General features: G+C 43.6%; 4 protein-coding genes and 1 long non-coding RNA gene across 8 annotated transcripts in view; 4 read left to right on the forward strand and 1 right to left on the reverse strand.

The window, feature by feature from the left end:
- Positions 1 to 3,692, forward strand: part of LOC119006210 (IgGFc-binding protein) — a 6,229-nt gene extending 2,537 nt beyond the window's left edge. The window contains exons 4-6 of the mRNA XM_037074690.1: positions 1 to 50; positions 804 to 1,943; positions 2,318 to 3,692. The exon at positions 1 to 50 is cut by the window's left edge and continues 36 nt beyond it. Of these exons, the coding sequence (XP_036930585.1) occupies positions 1 to 50; positions 804 to 1,943; positions 2,318 to 2,721 (1,594 nt within the window). The 3' untranslated portion in view covers positions 2,722 to 3,692. The remainder of the gene's footprint in view (positions 51 to 803; positions 1,944 to 2,317) is intronic.
- A 748-nt stretch (positions 3,693 to 4,440) lies between these two features.
- si:dkey-11p23.7 (V-set and Ig domain-containing protein) lies at positions 4,441 to 8,290 on the reverse strand. Of its 2 annotated transcripts, none has more exons than XM_037074483.1 (3): positions 7,626 to 8,290; positions 5,588 to 5,977; positions 4,441 to 5,206 (listed from the first exon to the last, which is right to left on the reverse strand). In XM_037074483.1, the coding sequence occupies exons 1-3, from the start codon at positions 7,774 to 7,776 to the stop codon at positions 4,782 to 4,784; spliced, it is 966 nt and encodes a 321-aa protein (XP_036930378.1). In that variant the 5' UTR covers positions 7,777 to 8,290; the 3' UTR covers positions 4,441 to 4,781. The 2 variants fall into 2 exon arrangements, with proteins under 2 accessions (XP_036930378.1, XP_036930377.1); XM_037074482.1 differs by having other exon boundaries at positions 5,588 to 5,980.
- LOC119006108 lies at positions 6,691 to 7,465 on the forward strand. The gene is made up of 2 exons (XR_005070674.1): positions 6,691 to 6,780; positions 6,997 to 7,465. It is a non-coding gene; the product is annotated as an uncharacterized LOC119006108 (long non-coding RNA).
- Positions 8,291 to 8,449: 159 nt separating the features above from the next.
- LOC119006851 (sialic acid-binding Ig-like lectin 15) lies at positions 8,450 to 14,127 on the forward strand. Of its 3 annotated transcripts, XR_005070910.1 has the most exons (7): positions 8,451 to 9,090; positions 9,904 to 10,281; positions 10,741 to 11,091; positions 11,658 to 11,723; positions 12,819 to 12,869; positions 13,252 to 13,335; positions 13,563 to 14,127. XR_005070910.1 is itself a non-coding variant. In XM_037075999.1 (6 exons), the coding sequence occupies exons 1-6, from the start codon at positions 9,039 to 9,041 to the stop codon at positions 13,281 to 13,283; spliced, it is 930 nt and encodes a 309-aa protein (XP_036931894.1). In that variant the 5' UTR covers positions 8,452 to 9,038; the 3' UTR covers positions 13,284 to 14,127. The 3 variants fall into 3 exon arrangements, 2 of the variants coding, with proteins under 2 accessions (XP_036931895.1, XP_036931894.1); XM_037075999.1 differs by having other exon boundaries at positions 8,452 to 9,090; positions 13,252 to 14,127; XM_037076000.1 differs by lacking the exon at positions 11,658 to 11,723 and having other exon boundaries at positions 8,450 to 9,090; positions 13,252 to 14,127.
- Positions 14,128 to 14,215: 88 nt separating this feature from the next.
- LOC119006852 (sialic acid-binding Ig-like lectin 15) lies at positions 14,216 to 18,241 on the forward strand. Its single transcript, XM_037076001.1, has 4 exons — positions 14,216 to 14,299; positions 15,059 to 15,436; positions 15,886 to 16,236; positions 17,100 to 18,241. The coding sequence occupies exons 1-4, from the start codon at positions 14,254 to 14,256 to the stop codon at positions 17,120 to 17,122; spliced, it is 798 nt and encodes a 265-aa protein (XP_036931896.1). The 5' UTR covers positions 14,216 to 14,253; the 3' UTR covers positions 17,123 to 18,241.

Here is an 18,241-nt window from a genome sequence, read left to right on the forward strand (position 1 = left end):
CGTCATGAGTCCTGAGCTGCTGCTGCTCCTGCTGGCAGCTCTGACCTCAGGTAAACGGTGTTTCACCTGAGGTGTTTCTGCTTTTACTTGAGTCTTTACATTTCGTCCTTCTCTCTGCTGCATGTCAAAGACGTTTCTCTCTGTTCAACCTTTCACATATCTGCTGTATTTTTCATCTGGTTTGCTTTCAGATGTTTCTGTTGTTTGGAATTTCTGTTGGTGAAACATTTCCTGATCTGTGTTTCACAATAAAAGCTTTTAAACAGCTAAATAATGGAGGAGTTTTATTGTGAAGAATTTACAGTTCATGCTTGCGTCTGAACCAGTGGAGCGCTCTTTGGTACTGCGGTGGGGAGGACGAGTGCTTACAGCTGCTTTGTTGAACACTACTCAAGACAAGAGTGTTGTCAGTTAAAGACTCACCTTCAGGCAGGTAGTATGTATTGCAGATGCAAATCCCTGCCGGGCTGATGGGTCAAGACAACAGAGTGGAGCCAGGCTGGCAGATAAATCCACGACCATCACTCCTTGATTGCAGCAGGACAACGATGCAACAAAAACTGCTCAAGAATGTGAAGAAGGAACATGGAAGCTGCTCAAAGTTCCCCAGATACCGTTGTTCCCCATAATCTCCTCTGTACCTTCATTAAAGCACAAGTATTTAATTGCTACATGAACTGAAGAGAATCCAGTGCAGATAATGTACTTTTTAGTATCGTATCGGTAAATTTTGTCAATGTCCATTGTTGTGACGAAGGAAATATCTTTATTGGGTAACTGACTGAATGTTTCTCTATTCCCAGAATCCACAGCAGACAGCACCGGTCTGAATTTCATTGCGGCTTTTCCGGAGAACATCGCCTTTTATCATCCTGATGCACCAGAAAACAAGATCAGAATCACTGCCTTGTTTCCAGACACAGAGGTCAACATCAAAGTCTATTCCAATACAGAAACAAGGACTCTGGCTTCTGGAGAGACCTGGGAATACGCACCTGAGGCAACAATGGAGCTCATGGGATCAGGCATATCTACCAAAATTCTCCAAATTACCAGCAACAACTTAATCACTGTCCATGCTGTCTACCTTAAAAAAGATAGTGTGCAGACTACACTCTTAAGACCTGATGACAAACTGGATAAAGAGTACCTCGTCCCACCGATACCGGTGATCGAAGGAACCAGTCATCCTGCAGACATGGTCACACGCACTGTAGCTGAGAGAAGCCCATTCAAACTCATTGTCATCAACACTGAGAAAGACAACAAGATAACTGTTAAACATGCAGAGCCCGAGACGGTTTCACTTCTGCCCCACCAGATTGCTCAGCTCTCTCTAACAACAGAAGATGTATCGCGAGTTGTGAAAGCCGATGAGCCGGTGGCGGTTCTTTTCGGTCACTCATGTGCCATCAGGGAGAACTGCACCTGTGGGCAGCTGTACACCTGGCTGCCTCCAGACAAACAGGAACAGTTCAAGTTCTACATCCCTCCTTTTCTGGCCAAGGATGCCAAAAGCGAAACACGTGTGCTTCTGTCAGTGGGCGGATCCAACCACGTAATACCCTACAATCCAAACTCGCCGGTGGTCGAGACAGCTGGCACTGCCGTCCTCTACCGTCCAGGTGCATTCTTCAACCTGATCCCTGAGAAAGACTTTGGTTCTTGCTCCATAATTAACTCCATCGCAGAGACTGAGAACTTTGCTGTGATCCTGGTCCATAAGGATTTCACTGATGGGGTTCGTGTTGGAGAACTTTCTTTGGAGAGTCCACAGTGGCAGCAGCTGGTCGGGACGGACTTTGTCTCAACAGATGTTGCTCTGGCCTCGGGAAAGAACGTCATCTGGCACACTGGCACCTCCAAAATGGCAGTGTACTATGTGGGAATTAGGAAAGGTGCTCTGTTTGGGAACCCAGCACCCATCATCAGTAAAATCCCAGGTAGGACCGCCACCTTCAGTTTGAGTTGAACAGAGCAGGAGAATGATAAGGAGTGTGTCTTTCTGAACTATTAATCTCCTGAGTTTTTGGGTTGAGAATATTTCACAATGTGTCAAGTGTTTTAACACTAACACCAGCTCCCCATGCTGGATGTTCCTACCTCTGTCAGGTGGCAGGTGTACTTAACAAAATCCTTTGTATATCTTGAACAACAAGTCCACTGAAGGGTTGTTTTGGACAAAAAACTTGAGCTATGACTGCCAAGCTGTTGGCAAATTGTTGTAATTCCACCAGCATAAAATGGTTGAAAGTGACTGGTTTCTTGAAAAATGTGCTCTAACTTCAGTTTGTCTCTGTTCTGTTTCATCTGAAAGACTTCAGGGGTTGCATCGTGTCTCCAGAGGTCTTAAAAATTGGAGAAGTGGCAGACGGCTGGCGAGAATCTCTGAAGTACTGCAGTGACAACAACTTGGATCTGATGAGCTTCCCCGGGGCTCAACTCCAGAGCCATATCTACAACAAAATTATGCAGGTCAAGGATGACAGCCTGTCGCACGTGTGGTTTGGCATGCGTCGGAGCTCACAGACTGGGGAGTGGTACTGGCTGAACGGGGACTCGGTCAATGAAACCAACTGGGGAGAGGGCGAGCCCGGCACAGAGGATGATGGCCAGTGTGCTATCATGAGTCTGGAAAGCAGCACAAGGTTTGCCTGGAGCGACGAGAACTGCTGCAGGAAAGCCCATCCCATCTGCTACAGAGACCCCGTCATCTTGTAGTGGGACGATCCGGCAGAGAAACGGGATGGGAAACACGAACAACACTCTTCAAAACCAGGCAGGCAAACATGAAGTGGTGCAATGTCCTCAAGCTAATATTTTGCATTTACTAATCCTTTTTCTGATAATAAGATTATTAGAATAACATTTTAAAGTTATTTCAGTAATATTACAGTCTAGAATTACAAATGGAAAACATCAAAAAAGCCTAAAAAGAATGGCAAATGACTTCAGCCGTGTTGTTAGCTGTTGTTAGCTAAAACCTGAATGTCACTGTTAGCCATGTGGCCGATGAGGTTTGCTCGTGGACCCATTCTTGATTTTGAAAAAATGCATCACCAGATTTAATGTCCCCCATCACCCCAGAAATGAATCAATGTGCGATTATACTGACCGGAAGCTAGCGCACAAGCTAGCTAGCTACAGTAATACTCCAATGATAGTAACAGTAGTTAAGCAAGCTCGATACCCAGACAAACTTCAGTCAACTCTTCAGTTTCCTATTAAACTTAAATGTGATCTGTTTGTCTGTGGGAACCACTAAGCTTAAAAGATGTTGCTGATGGCTGAAACACGCCTTCAGAAAAGTTTTGTTTGCCATGTAGTTTGATGAGGTTTGTTTTCTTTCAGTAACAGAAAAATAAGCTAACTTTAGCCCAGGTTAGCTGTTGATCACTAGCTAGCTTGTTTTCAACAACCTGTCATCAGCCAGCAGCTTTATACATTATAGTGACTCATTTATATGACATGATACTAGTTTATATATCATAGTAAATGTCAGAAAAGATTTTGGTCTTGATCAGTTTGAAGTGGATATTTAGACCCAGGCTTCTTAATGCTTCTTGGTTTTGCGGGCAGTGCGGTTGTACATTTGAATTCACTGATTGTTGATACGCATTATTTTTGAGGTCTTTACTCAAAAGGTGCTTGAGTTTGTTTTATCACATAAAACAAACTCAGTTTATCTTTGATGTAACTGACGGTACGATTAAACTGTGTGTGAAACTGGACTGGTGTTGTGTTTTATTCCCTCCCATTCAACAAACATTCAAACAACAATATTAATATTTGTGTTTGTGCTGCTTTCATAAGACACACAGTCGAAAACACAATCTGCACCACTGTTGTTACAGATTCAACACTGACTAATATGAGTGTAACTAAGTAGTTTATTTACTAAAGTGCTGTAATTAAGAGGAGTACAGATTTGAGGAACTGTTTAATTATGAGTAGATAATTAAACCTGATGATGTTTTGTTATAAATTTAACTGTTTGTGAAGTTTTACTTTTACTGAACAAACAATCAGTCAATTCATGGAGGAAGTCATCAGCGGATTAATTGGGCTCCACCTCAGCAGCTCAACAGATGCTTGTGCACGCAGCAGGTGGTGAAGGTGTTCATACCGCTTCTGTCCACAGGAGGCGCCAGAATCAACACAAACTGAAGCTCCTTGTAGAAGCTTTAAGCATCAACGAGTTTCGTGTTTTTTAAATGTATTTTGAGGGAAGCTTCAATTTACAGACATAATTTCTGCACAACATCCTGATTATTATTATGAAAGGAATAGGAATGAAGCAACACTTTGCTCTTTTATAAATATCAACTTCAGATTAAAACTCATCTAAATTCAAAGCAACACCACCGTCTCTGTAGTGTCCTCTAAAGAAACTACATCATCATTTCTGATTGCATAATGGTTTATTATTCATTACATTGGTCTCTGCGAAGGACAGTATTTATTTTGATTAAACATCTTTATAATTTCATCAGGTCCTTGTTAATACATTAAATTAGTAGATTATTATCTAATCTGTAATTTTTTAAACATATATAAACAGTTTATAACACACTGTCATGTAGTTGTAGTTGTTCAGGTCATTTTTAATGTTTGTTAATGTTCAGTATTTGGAACTTCTGACATGAAGACATTTTACAACAGTGTTTTACTAAATGATCATTTGATGTGTGTTTATACAGCAAATATCAACGCTTCACTCTGCATACGACTATGTTATAGTGTTATTAACCATTATATAAATCAAAATAAATCATTTAGAATTACTTCCACCAGCAGCCGACTCCCTGCAGACCTCCACCCTGCACCACCCACACCCCCACCCCCACCAGCAGGACCACCTTTGCGCCCAGAGACACAGACAGGAGGAGCAGGAGAGGAGGCGAGGCCGCCGTCACTGATAGTGGCGGTTGGGGGGTCAGGACGTACAGCGTGGACTCCTCTTTGCCCAGCGGGTTGGAGGCGCTGCAGGTGTACTGATGACCCGGCTCCACGTCTCTCAGCTGGCTGACGGTGTGGTATTGGGCCGCCGAGCCCTGAGCCACCGGACCATCAGGAGAACCCTCCAGCAGGTCGTCCGGGCCGAGCCACTGGACGTCCGGCAGCGGGGAGCCCTGGACCCGACATATGGCTCTGTAGCCGGACTGCTCGCTGCCCTCCACCGACAGAGCCAGAATCTTTGGAGGAGCTGCAGCACAGACAGGAAATCACATGAGGAAACACCACAGTCGCCCCCTGGTGGTAGCTTTCATCAGCTTGTTAAAGGTGCAGTATGTAAGAACTGGCCTCCAATGCAAACTCCAAACCAGAGGAGCAAGCAGAGGAGGTTTGTTAGCACAGTAGCTTTGGACCGTGATGAGCTGTGGCTAGCTGGCTAGCATGCTTACTTCAGTATATATCTCAGGAACAAAACAGACGTTATAACTTCAAACTGTTATTTCTTAACTTCTTCTTTATTCTGTTAATAGTTTGAGCTTTTGAATTTTTGAATTGCACCTTTACTGCTCCACATACTTGTAGCGCCTCAGTGTGAGTGTAGCTTCAGTTGTTTCTGTCTGTGTAATCGTACCCTCCACTCTCAGTCTGGTTCCCATCTTGTCCTCGAAGCTGACGTGTTCTCGCCCCTGAACCTCCACCCGGCAGTAGTAGCGTCCGTTGTCCTGCAGGGTGGCGCTGTTGATGCGCAGGGACAGGTCGTGCTCCCTCGGGTTGCCCTCCAGCCGGTAGCGCTGGTCCTGTTGGGGCCCCGGCTCGCAGGTGGGGGCTCCGACTCGGCTGGAGCAGCGGTACAGGACGGTGGCTCCCTGGCCGTGGCCCAGACGCCACACCACCTGCAGGGAGGTATGCTGGGAGTGCTGCGGGTGGCTGAAGGTGCAGGGCAGCACCACCGGGTAGCCCTCGATGGCTCGAACCTCCGGCTGCACCGTCGTGGACCAGCCGTCATCTCCAGAGCTGAGAGCTACTGAAGGAGAGTCACTGTTTAAATTCACAACTTTAATTTATTATTGTGTGAAAAACAAAAGAACTGAAGTTTCAGTAAAATGTTCTCTGTAAGTGTTTTTATATCAGATGTTTGTGATTTTAGCTTAAAGGGAGATTCCAGGATTTTAAACTGGGGCTCTATATTTACACGTCTGAGTCAGTGAATGATTCATATTCACCAGCAGTTTTGAGTCAGTCCAGTAGATCTGCAGTGGCTGCAACATCATCCTTTGGTGCAACTGTGACCAGTTAAGTAAAATCTGCTAAAAGGGATTTTATTTCTGATGGGCTGAAATCTGAAACATCACAGAAACGACTCCTACAGAGAGATCTTTGGTCTCGTTCAAGGAGAAGTCTGGCTCTGAAATCTGGTGAGAGCTGCGTCACTGCGGGAAGACGATGGTGGAAACATGAGTCAGAGTTTGAACAGTGAGGATTTATTTCAGCTCACAAGGCTTCAGAGTGAGACTTTAGTTTCTGATGACACAAAGCATCTGAATATTTAACAGAACGTGTCTTTTCTTGTTTCAGACTCTGAATAACGACTTCAGCCTGTCAGAGACTAAAACACTTTCAGTGGACGTAACTTTGACATCACAGTTGCACTAAAGGATCATGATGCATGTAACAGTTGTTTGTAATATATTATTTTAAGAGATAGCTTTTATTGTGAAACAGCTACTGTTATTTTGAAATCCAGTTGCGCTGTTCTTCCTGCAGGGGATAGAAGGGAGAAGCCAGCAGTGAACATGTGTTCACAAACATGCTAAGTAGCAACTGGTAAGAATCAAAGATAATTCCCTTATTTGAAGCCAACGAAGTAACTTATGTTTCTTTAGTCTTTGTTTTTCCTTTGATAAGCAGTTTTCCAAATACTGCGAATGCTTTTATTGTTGCTAACTTTGTCTTTATACATTGTGTGAATGTGTCTGTAGTTTTGGTGGATTTGGAGAAAGAAAGTTGAAAGAAAGCCACTTGTGTTTGTTGTGCTTTGAGGGAATCACATCAGCTGAGGAGATCAGCTGGCCGGACTCCTGCTGTAGGTGTGAATCATGAACACCTCAGACTTCAGCTCATCACAGACATTCAGCATCAACACATCTGGAGTTTACACCTGACAGAACGAAGTGACTCGTAACTAAAACTGATGTAGTGAAGAAAAACATCTGGCTGACAGTAGAAAGAATCATAAAACCAAGTGTTCAAGTATTCATACCGAACGTTTCTACTGAAGCCCAGTGATGAGAATAATAAAGGATCATTTCATCTCGTCTGACGGAGAAATGTTCCAGCAGCAGGTCTGATAATAACTGACTGAAGGAGCCATGAAATGATCACATGGACACAAAATCAATGATCGTATCACTTACTGTGTTCACTGATTTAACAATAACAACAGCAACGTTTGATGTTCAGCAGATTTGATTTAAATGAATCTAATAAAACAAATTTAACTTAAAGGCTATTTCAGGTGTGTGTGTGTGTATTGCTATGCTTGTGGGGACCCACCCTTGGACATTGTTCCTGGTCCTCAGACAGACGATGCTAAGGTGAGCTCTGTGTGTGTGTGTGTGTGTGTGTGTGTGTGTGTGTGTGTGTGTGTGTGTGTGTGTGTGTGAGCTCACCTCCTATAACAGGTAACAGCAGACTCAAGGTGCTGCAGACCAGCCGGACGTCCATGATGAGACTGCTGGAGAAACAACTCAGCGAAGTGTGTGTGTGTGTGTGTGTGTGTGTGTGTGTGTGTGTGTGTGTGTGTGTGTGTGTGTGTGTCATTCATGTGACTCAGTACCTCACTGCACTGTGTGTGTGTGTGTTTCCGTCTTGTGTTTTACTTCCTTCATGTCTGTTTTGTATCAGTTGGACTGAATGTGTGAAGCTGAAGATCTCTGAACTCAACGAACCGCCAATAAAAAGAAGCTGAAGAGAATCAACAAGGCTTTTTCTGACTTTCTGACTCCAGTGAAGAAATGTTTCACAGTCTTTGAGCTTTAATGTTCGACTCTTCATCTGTTTCACTCTCTGCTGATATAAACTGCAGTGTGAAGTTTCTTTGTTCTGTATTTTACTGAATTGTGTAAAATTCTCCTGAATGTTTCCAACAACGTTGGAGCAGAGAAATCCTCCAGAGTCCTCGAGGTGACGCTGAGTTTCATCTGTCGTCTGTAACTTCAGGAGAGTCAGAGAGGAAGGAGGTCTGAGACCCAGACCCAACAGAACCAGAACAAAAGTCTTCAGGTGAAGCTCTGAGTGAAGTCAGCACTCAACAGAGACTCTGGTTCTGGTTCTGGTTCTCTGTCTCCTCTCTGTAACGTTACGTTCATGAAGTAAAGTCCAGTTCCCCTCCAGCTCCAGTCAGCAGAACAGAACAGAACAGAACCTGGAGGTCCGCTCTGGATCACTGCTGCAGTCAGGCTGATCAACAGGAGTGAAGAGAAATCACCTTTTTAATCCCACAAGTTACAAAGTCGTCTCTGAGCTCTGAGTCGCTGAACGGCTCCGGATCAGAACCTGATCAGATGTTTAGTTTAGTGTCCAGGTAACCGACAGGTAGCCATCGTTGTTTCACCTTGTTATTTTCCGTCCAGGTGCTTCAGAGGATTCTGACCAAACCCTCACAGCTTCAGGGACCTTCTGGGTTTCTCAAACATCTTCGGTATTTATCTTCTACTCACAATGACGTCCAACAGTTTGTTCACTCACGAGACACGAACTGCTTCATGTGTGTAGAATGAATCTGAGACAGCGACTGTAACGTCTCTGGTGTCTGGATCACAGAGCAGCAGCGTCAGTGTATCTTCATGCTGTTTAAAGATGGTATTTTCTCTCACAGTGGAGTTTAAACCTGCTGGTGTCGTGCTGTGAAGTGTTTTAACCTCAACTTCTCTCTGTCAGTACGAGCACCTCAGGTTGCGTCAGTGCGTCAGCTCTCACTTCTGTCACAGTAACAGGATATTTTTAGTTCCTTCTGACTTCCTCTTACAGGATTTCTTGTGGTTGCTGGTTTAGTTTGAGGAGTTGAGGACTTCAGCCTGAGGATGTGGCAGCAGACCGACTGCTTCTGTGTCATTCTGTCAGCGATCATCACAGGTGAGATCTTTTCCTCTGTGTTCAGGTGGGACGAGACGACTGATTTCAGACTGTAACGTGTGGTTTGTTAGTGAACCGACCATAATGCAACTCATGCTTGGTAAATGTCTTTCAAACTCCTCCAGATTAACACATAGATTGACCAGACTAACAGGCTGTCAGGCTGTGCTAATGCTGATGTCAGTATACAAGTTAACATGCTAATATCAAGCCAACATTAGACCTGCTGTTTATTTGGTATGTTAGCATGCTAACATGTGCTAAACACAGAGTTCTGTCGAGGCTGACGGGATGTGATTAGGTCTAAAAGTGTTTTGGTCAGAAGAGTTGTGATGTCGCGACCACACGTCTGAACCACTAACCCTGACCCACCCGGCGGCCATGTTCCTGTGACTTCCTGCTCAGGATGGGAAACGTAGAGAATCTGATAAATCATTGAAATGTAAAGATTTCCTGCTTGATGAGTCGACCACTTCCTCCCCAACATTATCGGTTGATTAGTTCCTGTGTGTTTCACTTCCAGGCTGAAATAAAAGTGTCTAAGATGTGTGTTGGGTTTAGCACCCGGCTAACGTGAACGGACATAATATAACTGAATCATGCAGCTTTTCTAGACTTTCACAATGTTATTGGACTGACTGAATCAAACTCTGACAGCGACACCAACAGAACCTGTCTTGATATCCTGGTTCTCCTCCTGATTCGTCGTAGACTAAGACATTTAGAAATGAGCTGAAATAACTCTGAACTGTCATGAACTGAAGATCTGAACTGATCTGAACTGGATGGTCCTGATGTGATCCTCCTCTTCAGGGTCTCTCTCAGTTTCCTGGGACATGAAGGTGTCTCCGGTGGTCTCTGTCCCCAGAGGAGAGGACGCCGTCCTCAGCTGCTCCTTCACCCATCCCAGACAGCAGGACTACTCCGGACTGATCACTGTGAAATGGATCGCCAGAGAAACAAACGCTCTCCCGTTCTTCAAGTGTTCGGTAAGAAATGACTCCATGGAGGAACTCAAAGACTGTTCAGGTTCTGAATTAAAACATTCCCTGAGGGGAGATCCTCGACAGGGAGATCTGTCCCTGGTCATAAGGAAGGTTCATGTGGCTGATAGCGGGCCGTACTTCTGCAGAGTGGAGCTGGACGGCTGGAGGCAGAATCAACAAGGAGAGACACGTCTTCGTGTTACAGGTAAGATCTGTCTCACTGATCAGAGTTCAGGTCCACAGTCGCTGGACCTCCTCTGGGTTCACTGTGTTTCAGCTTCCAACTGAAATAAAAGAGAAGAATTATTCCCAGAGAAACTGACAAAATAAAATCAAAAATCCCAAAGTGTGAAAGATTCCTGGATCCGTCTGTTTATCTGATTCTGTACTGAGATTTAAAATGTGGACGATTCTGAGCCGAGACACATCTGAGTTTATGAAATCCTGCTGCAAGTTTAATGTTGATTACAGTCTCAAAACTTGGCAGACAGATAATTTTACCTGAATTATACAACAAGACATAAACACAGGCACAGATAAAAACCTTAATACTTGTGGATCCATATTTGCTCTCAGCACTGATATTTCTCCACAGATGTTGAATGTTGAGTCCCACACTCGGCTCGACTGTCTCGTCATACTGAGTTTTGATGATTTGTCCCAGTTAAACCTCAGATCCTGAGCCTCTCTGTGGTTGAGCTGAGCTCAGACAGCACCACCCGCAGGCTGCAGTGTGAGGTGGAGGGCAACCCGCCGCCCAGCATCACCTGGCTGTCAGCCTCCAGAGGCCTGCTGACAGACCAGGTCTTTACCTCTGAGGTGAACCTGGAGAAGCTGTACAGCTCTGTGCCGTACGTGGAGGGGGAGGTGTTCACCTGCAGGGTGGAGAACATGCTGGGTGGAGCAGAGAGGAGATATCCAGCTGATAATACTCTGATCATAACTCTGAGTGTGTGTGGCCTCATCGTCCTGCTGCTGCTGTGTGCAGGAATCATCTGCTGCAGGAGGAGACGAGGTGAGCGGCTGCAAAGTCATCACATTATTATTATGATCAGGATCATTTCCACCACAGGAGGAACTCAGATTAATCACCAGAAACCCTCAGAAAGAAGAACTGCTGGTCTAGTTTCCTGTTTAGTCTTTTTAAACACATTCTGAACTGACAGCGGTGTCAAAAGCAAATCTGTTTTCAGCTTCTGAACTTTCCTCTGAAGTTTTGTTCTCTGTGACCTCGTCAAACACAAGAGTAGAATCTCTGTATATATATATAATAAGTGTATAAGTGTTAACGAGTCGATCAATGGTTGAAAGTGTCTGAAGGTGGAAACAACACGCCACTTTTAAAGAGCTCAGAATCTTAATACTTTGAATATTAATGAGGAAACGACACAAAGACGTTGATGTTCGTCTCTATGAGGCCAATCAGACATCAGACCATCACATTCACTGTCATTATTATTATTATTGGTTATAACTTGTAAATAAATTGGTGTCGATCATCTCACATACCTCAGAACTGTACTTGACCACAGTACAGTTCAGATGTAAAACCTCGTTCTTGTTTCTGTTTTCATGTTGAAGTGTTGAGTCGTCGGCTGCAGGTTGACGGCGAGCTTCAGCTGGTTTACACCACAGTCAGTCCAACGAGTAAGTCCTCCTCCCAAAGATGCTTTCTTCACTAAGGCTTCATGAAAATAGTCAAATACTGAAGCTTCAGTATGATGATGAACATCCTGCGATCACAAAGCTTCAGTACTTAACGAGTTGAGTTAACGAGGAATGACACTTAATATTAACTTTGTTATCAGCGGGACCCTTAAAGTTTTTAAATGAATGAGAAAAACATTTCAACTGTTCTGGAAACAACCAGTCATCCTCACAGTCTGTCCTCCAGTAGAAGTTCAGGTACTTTTGTACAAACAGACTCTGGTGACAGTAGAAGTTCTGATCCAGCTTGTTTCCTCCAGCACAGTAACAGAGTTCAGGCTCTGACATGGACTCAGAGTATCAGAGTAAAAAGTCTCCCTCTGAAGGACATTTGTGCTCAAAGCTAACTGAAGCTCACGTCGTATTAATAGAATTCAAAGACTATTAAAGTTAAAGGTAGAATCAGTAGGATTTGTCCCAGCTGTTCCTGAACGCACCACAGAGACAGTTGATTGTTGAGTCTCATTCCCAGGACGTCAAATAGACACATGTTGGGTTGGTAAAGCGTCCCGAGCAGCAACAAAGAGAGAAAATCAGAAACTCTCTGCAGATACGAGACACTAACACGCCTTTTCTCCACATTCCAGCCTCCCTCTCTGTCTGTTTACGGCTTCTTACGGCTTTTACGTCTTTGTCTCGTCTCGCTGCGTCTGATTGGTCCACATCAGTCTGCTGATGTTGGGAAATAACAAGAATCCAGAATTCACCTCAGATGCATCAAACTAAAGTAACGAGGCTGTTGTGAAGCTGAGAGGAGGAGAAAGTTCAGGTGTAGAGAGGAGAAGTCACACAGAGACTCAGAGGACACAGACATGAAACATGTACTGCAGGAGAGAAATGAAGTATTTGTACTTTGTTACCTCCACCTGTAGAGAAAAAGCGCTCAAAAAGAAAAGCTGCTGTTCACAATAATTTGACTCCAGATTTAAATCAAAGTGCTTTGAATTGCAAAAGAAGAGCCGGCGTGTAAAGAAAGCAGCTGTGGTTCTGTGAGCAGCTTCACGTTTCATCACAGGATGTTTCTTCTCTTCACAGCTCAACATGAGAGTCTGAAAAGCTCAAACTCACGACACCTGGAGGAGGAAGGTGAGTTCACACTGTAGCATCACACAGAACAGAGAGCTACAAGATGGAGGACAGCGTCGGTCCCACTTCCTGTTCAGGAAGAGTCGTTTGTTCTGAGAGTTAAACTCTTTTCATAGCAGCCACGTGATTGTGAAGTTGTGCCTGATTATGATTTATTTTATTTAGAGCTTCAGAGTTAATTGATTTATTTTACGAACCAGACTGCAAACTGAAACTGTAGGTCGAGTTATTTTACGCTGCACATGAGAATCAATCCAGAACAAAGTGTTTATGGAGTGAAGCTGCTCTGTCGCCCGGAGGTTCAGCAGCTTCACTTCAAAAATACCTTGTTCAAAAATCCAAAATAGATTTGTTGTTATATTAATAAACTTTTTTATTTCAGGTGTCGTCTATTCTCCCGTCAACGTTCAGTAGACAGCGAGGAGCGAAGAATCATCTGTTTCCTCTCTGTTGCCTGCAGCCGTCAGTGAGTGAAGCTTTAAGGATCGACACTGTTCTTCTGTTCAGATCGAAGACAAGTTTACTGACTCATCTCGTCTGTTTTAATCTTCTGGTATCAGGTTGTTTGTTAGTAATAATCTATAGAGTCTCCTGTAAATTACATGTATGAAGTCGTTCAGTGTCGTTTGTGTTGAATTCTCAGGTCTTATATTGTGATGAGAGACGCTGAGTGTGTTGTTCTGTATTTTTCAGGAACAAAAGTCCTTCAACATCAGGTCGTGTTGATGCTGTAAAAATATAACTGTTGTATTTCCTGTCAGAGTTTTGACACTGATCAGAGAGAAGCAGGAGCAGAGCTGGATGCTTCATCTGTCGAACTGGTTCTGCAGCCTGAAGCTCAGAAGTGCAGAAATAATCTTCCTGTCCGGACGTCATCATCCGTCTTCTCACCTCTTTTATTTTCTCTCTCTTCCTGTTTTTGTCTTGCATCGTGTCATTCTCGTGTGACTCCCTCTTGTCGATGAGTCTGTGGTGTGAAAACCACACCGACGTTCAGAAGACAAAAGGCTGTGAAGTTTGTTCGTGCTGCAAAGAAACTTTCATCCAGGTGGATCGAGTGTTTGAGGATTCTGGACAGAACAACAGTTGAAAAATGAAAATGTATTTAAAAGAGCAACTGTGACTTCTTCTTCTTCTTCTTCTTCTTCTTCTTCTTCTTCTTCTTCTTCTTCTTCTTCTATTTATATGATTGTACTGTGTAATATAAACTCAAACATCAAATACAGAAAACATTGAATAAACTAAGTCAAACAAACTAGAACTCTGCTGTCTCAGTGTGACGTGTCTCACTTCTGTTCATTGGACAGAACTTCCTGTATTTACTATTTCAGTCGTCGCTCAGCTTCTCTGGAGTTTCTGTCACTTCTGTCTAATCAGTCTGAGAATGTGGCAGCAGTGTTTCTGTCTCATTCTGACGATGATCATCTCAGGTAAGATCATTTCTTCTTTAAAACAGAGAAGTCAATTATTAAGTCGTTATCTTAGTTAAGAGTCAGATAGTCGCTGAGTCTGACCGACTGAAACCTGCAGATTATCATCAGTTCTGCAGGCTTTTGGTTATAAATCTTGTTACTGTATCACCACAGTTGTTACTGTTCATCCTGAGGGGAGCATGAACGTCTGAACCACATTTAATCTCAAACCATCACAAACTAGTTGAGGAAATGTCAGTGTGAACTGACACATTGACCAGCGTTACCCTCGATACAGCCGCGCTGTAAACTTGACTTGACTTAAACTTGTCCTGTTCAGTCCCAACAGAGTCGCTCAGTGGGAGCACACAATGAAAAAATCCTCTGCGATCGTCCTCACACCTCTTTTCTAACCACACGACTCCTCTAGACTTCACAAGTGTTGCTGGACAGAATGAAGCTAAACGTAGAAAAGATTATAGTCACAGTTTGATGACCTTCCTCACGATGATGGTGCTCGGGATGAAAAGTTGTTTGGGTCGTGTGATGAACACGGAAGCTGCTAAACTCTGTATGGCCAGAACCACAAAGTACCATCCCAACACGGCCGAGGACCGGGGTGGTATCACAGCCTGAGTAGGACGAGAAAACTGATCCTGAACATTATTCAGGACGAGTTGTCCAGAAAATCTTTAGACCTAAAAAGGTTTTTATAGAAACAACTCAAGATTAGTTGAAATCAGTCTCGACTCATGCTGATGTGATCCTCCTCTTCAGGGTCTCTCTCAGTTTCCTGGGACATGAAGGTGTCTCCGGTGGTCTCTGTCCCCAGAGGAGAGGACGCCGTCCTCAGCTGCTCCTTCACCCATCCCAGACAGCAGGACTACTCCGGACCGATCACTGTGAAATGGATCGCCAGAGAAACAAACGCTCTCCCGTTCTTCAAGTGTTCGGTAAGAAATGACTCCATGGAGGAACTCAAAGACTGTTCAGGTTCTGAATTAAAACATTCCCTGAGGGGAGATCCTCGACAGGGAGATCTGTCCCTGGTCATAAGGAAGGTTCATGTGGCTGATAGCGGGCCGTACTTCTGCAGAGTGGAGCTGGACGGCTGGAGGCAGAATCAACAAGGAGAGACACGTCTTCGTGTTACAGGTAAGATCTGTCTCACTGATCAGAGTTCAGGTCCACAGCCGCTGGACCTCCTCTGGGTTCATGTTTTATTTCATGTAAAAGAGGTAAATCAAATACTTTCTGATGTCGCGGCTACATTCAGCAGTTGCAGCTCATTAATCTGATTCTATGAGACAAATAAATGAAATAGTGTTTGGCCAATATTAGTCCTGTAACCTGCACACCAACACCAGCCTTTAAATCAGCGTTCCTCAAATAAGAAACCTGAGTTTAAACCGGACCCACACAAACAGGTCATACAGCTGCTGTATGCTGCACCTCGTCAAACCTTCCAACAAGTGTCTGTATTTTGAAACCCAATGGAATTTTAAGCTTGAGTTTTTTAGGTTTGAGCAGTTTGACTTTCCACTTTTAAGTCCCACACTCTGCTCGACTGTCTCATCATACTGAGTTTTGATGATTTGTCCCAGTTAAACCTCAGATCCTGAGCCTCTCTGTGGTTGAGCCGAGCTCAGACAGCACCACCCGCAGGCTGCAGTGTGAGGTGGAGGGCAACCCGCCGCCCAGCATCACCTGGCTGTCAGCCTCCAGAGGCCTGCTGACAGACCAGGTCTTTACCTCTGAGGTGAACCTGGAGAAGCTGTCCAGCTCTGTGCCGTACGTGGAGGGGGAGGTGTTCACCTGCAGGGTGGAGAACATGCTGGGTGGAGCAGAGAGGAGATATCCAGCTGATAATACTCTGATCATAACTCTGAGTGTGTGTGGCCTCATCGTCCTGCTGCTGCTGTGTGCAGGAATCATCTGCTGCTCCAGAAAGAAAGGTTTTTCATTTCTATAATATAAACCCCACTTTTACTCTGTGTGACTGTACTGTCCTTGAGGGTTAAAAAGTTAAAATGTTAAGTTAAAGTTCATAAGTTAACTTGTAAGCAGGTCTAAAAGAAACCATGTCAGAGTGAGCGCTCGGCTCGTCAAGTCCAGCTGTGCTGTGTATTTTCTGTTGCATGCTCAGTTCTCATGCTCGGGTGTAAAAGACGCACAGACGGCTAAACAGACTGCTGAATAATATTGTTGGAGGCCTTTTGCTTTGGAGAATATTTATCTGTGAGTATAATAATAATAATAATAATAATAATAATAATAATAATAATAATATAACAATACACGAATAGTGTTACATGATCGTGTATTTTTGTAATTAAGACGTGATTAGTTATGTTTTCTTGCTAGCTTTCAGTCTCTGCTAACTCTTTTCACTTGTTAATCTATGGATGCTAATTGAAATATGTATATGTATACATATACAATGATATACATAAATGAACGTAACGGAGGACAAACTTGAGTCAAACTCTTGACTTTCTCTCTGTGGGGGAAGTTCAGGTTTATTCTGGAAAACGACTCTCAGTTAAACTTTTTATTAGATTAAGCAACACTTCTTATTATGAGAGCACTGATGAACACCCTCTAATATTTATTTCCATTGACTAACTGAGATCTCAGTGCCTGTTTCTTTCTCCCATTTAGTTTTTATCAGAGCAGCATCATCAATATTAATAATCTCTTTGAGCACAGTGACAGTAGAAAGGACTCGTGCTGCTGCCGATCAAAGTCTCAGAATCCTGCAGATGTTTCCTAAAAGAAAACTTTAAACGTGATCTCGTCTGTCAACATCTGTGTCCAGGTCGTTTCAGATCGACTGAGTGACAACAGTACTAATGTATTTAGTTACATTCAGTCTCTGAGGAAGAAGAAACAAACAGCCGTCCCTCCAACTGTCGACATTTGTGTTCCTGTTTCCATGTTGAGGGAGAAAATCATCGACTGCGACGCTCCGACTGTCCAGCTGGAGGCGACGTTGAGCTTCACTAGTTGCTCACTGAGAGCAACTTTTCTTTTCACTTTCTAAGTCTTTGTTAACATTCACACACACACCTCTCGCTCTGCCCTTATTTAAAGCAACATTATGTGGAAGTTGTGCAACTCCACTGTGGTGTGAACAGATCCAGGGTCAGTTACTGTTTATCAGAAGTATCGCAGCTGCTAACTACAAACTAAACTCATGACATCATGACACTGTTGAAGACTTGAGGTGAACGTGTCTGTCAGCCTGTTAACATGACGCAGATGGTTTAAAGGTTTAAAGGTTGTTTAAAAGTTGTGAACTGAAGCTGCAGCTTCAGCTGAGTTATTCATAGAAGTAGTCTGAGAACATTTAAGACAGGAAGTAGCTGACTCACACTTCTTGTGGGGGTGAAGGTCTGTTTTTAAGAGAGAGCAGTAGAAAGAGGAGCAAACTAAAAGTCGACACAAAACAAAGAGAATTAACGATGCAACATTCAGATGTCACATGAGGTCAGGACTACAAAGATGTCCGCCAGATTATTCCAAAACAAACAACATGTAAAGTCCCCATGAAGACACAAATGATGTTGAGCTGTTTTTATCTGAGCTGTCTGGCTCCATATCTCCCCTTCACTCCAGCACCAGGCCCAACAGAACACACGTTACACATTAATATTAATCTGTAGAGATTATATAACATGTATGAAGTCGTTCAGTGTCGTTTGTGTTGAATTCTCAGGTCTTATATTGTGATGAGAGAAGCTGAGTGTGTTGTTCTGTATTTTTCAGGAACAAAAGTCCTTCAACATCAGGTCGTGTTGATGCTGTAAAAATGTAACTGTTGTATTTCCTGTCAGAGTTTTGTGTCGTCGTCTGTTAACTGATTGATCAGAGAGAAGCAGGAGCAGAGCTGGATGCTTCATTTGTGTTTGAATAGATTAAAAAAACGTGAAACTTGTATAATAAAGGTTTAATTTTGGA

This window comes from Acanthopagrus latus, chromosome 17, assembly GCF_904848185.1.
Source record: "Acanthopagrus latus isolate v.2019 chromosome 17, fAcaLat1.1, whole genome shotgun sequence".
In the NCBI taxonomy this organism is placed as follows: Eukaryota; Metazoa; Chordata; class Actinopteri; order Spariformes; family Sparidae; genus Acanthopagrus; species Acanthopagrus latus.